Source organism: Triticum aestivum, chromosome 3A, assembly GCF_018294505.1.
Source record: "Triticum aestivum cultivar Chinese Spring chromosome 3A, IWGSC CS RefSeq v2.1, whole genome shotgun sequence".
Classification (NCBI taxonomy): domain Eukaryota; kingdom Viridiplantae; phylum Streptophyta; class Magnoliopsida; order Poales; family Poaceae; genus Triticum; species Triticum aestivum.
Genome location: NC_057800.1, coordinates 1113583 through 1114313, shown reverse-complemented (window position 1 = coordinate 1114313; position 731 = coordinate 1113583). Strand labels below are relative to the sequence as shown.

The 731-nt window shown below is 39.5% G+C and overlaps 1 protein-coding gene across 1 annotated transcript in view; it reads left to right on the top strand.

The window, feature by feature from the left end:
* Positions 1 to 520: 520 nt before the first annotated feature.
* Positions 521 to 731, top strand: part of LOC123063771 (isoflavone reductase homolog IRL-like) — a 1776-nt gene continuing 1565 nt past the window's right edge. Inside the window, exon 1 of the mRNA XM_044487687.1 lies at positions 521 to 526. Within this exon, the coding sequence (XP_044343622.1) occupies positions 521 to 526 (6 nt within the window). The remainder of the gene's footprint in view (positions 527 to 731) is intronic.

The window sequence follows — 731 nt, the reverse complement described above, 5'->3', positions numbered from 1 at the left end:
CGTACGTATGCTCTGCCACCGCGATTGGATTTTTAACTAGTTTGACCAAATTGGAGCATTTCTGAAGCCGAGCGAGGTTCGAGCCTTTTCTCGGGCTCGGCATGTGCCTTTTCTCTAAAAAGACGTATGTAGCCAAGTAAATTAACACGGAGAAAATCAAACATTGACTAAGTCTTCTTTTAATTACTAGTGTTCTCTTTCAAACATAATGTATGGTGATTAACACTAAATTAAGAAGCACAGGGCGGCACATAATTTGGACACGCACGAATGGATCATATGTGCGTTCACTCGCCGCGATTGGATTAAACTAATTTGACTAAATCCGAATATACATATTTTTCACCCGTTGAAAGTTTCAAATTAAGTCACGTCACGTCAAAGCACCTTTTATACATCTCTTACGTACATGCATCTATATCAACCAACTCTCACGCGCCTGTTGTTTCAATACCCCTTCAAGACTCGGGTCAACAAAGAGTGAGAACTCGGTGCGTGTGGGAATCCAGTAATATCCCACATGCTGGTTTTTCTTTGGATTCTTGGTGCACCAGATGATCAACAACATATGTAATTAATTAATATTGAATAAGCACGAGAAACCAAGGCAATTGCAACCCCCCCTCCCCCCCCCCCAATATTCCGAATTTACCAAAGTTCTATGTTTGTTTTGAGTCAAACCTTATTTTGTGAAAGTTCTTTTAAGTTATATCAAGTTCATAAATTATGTT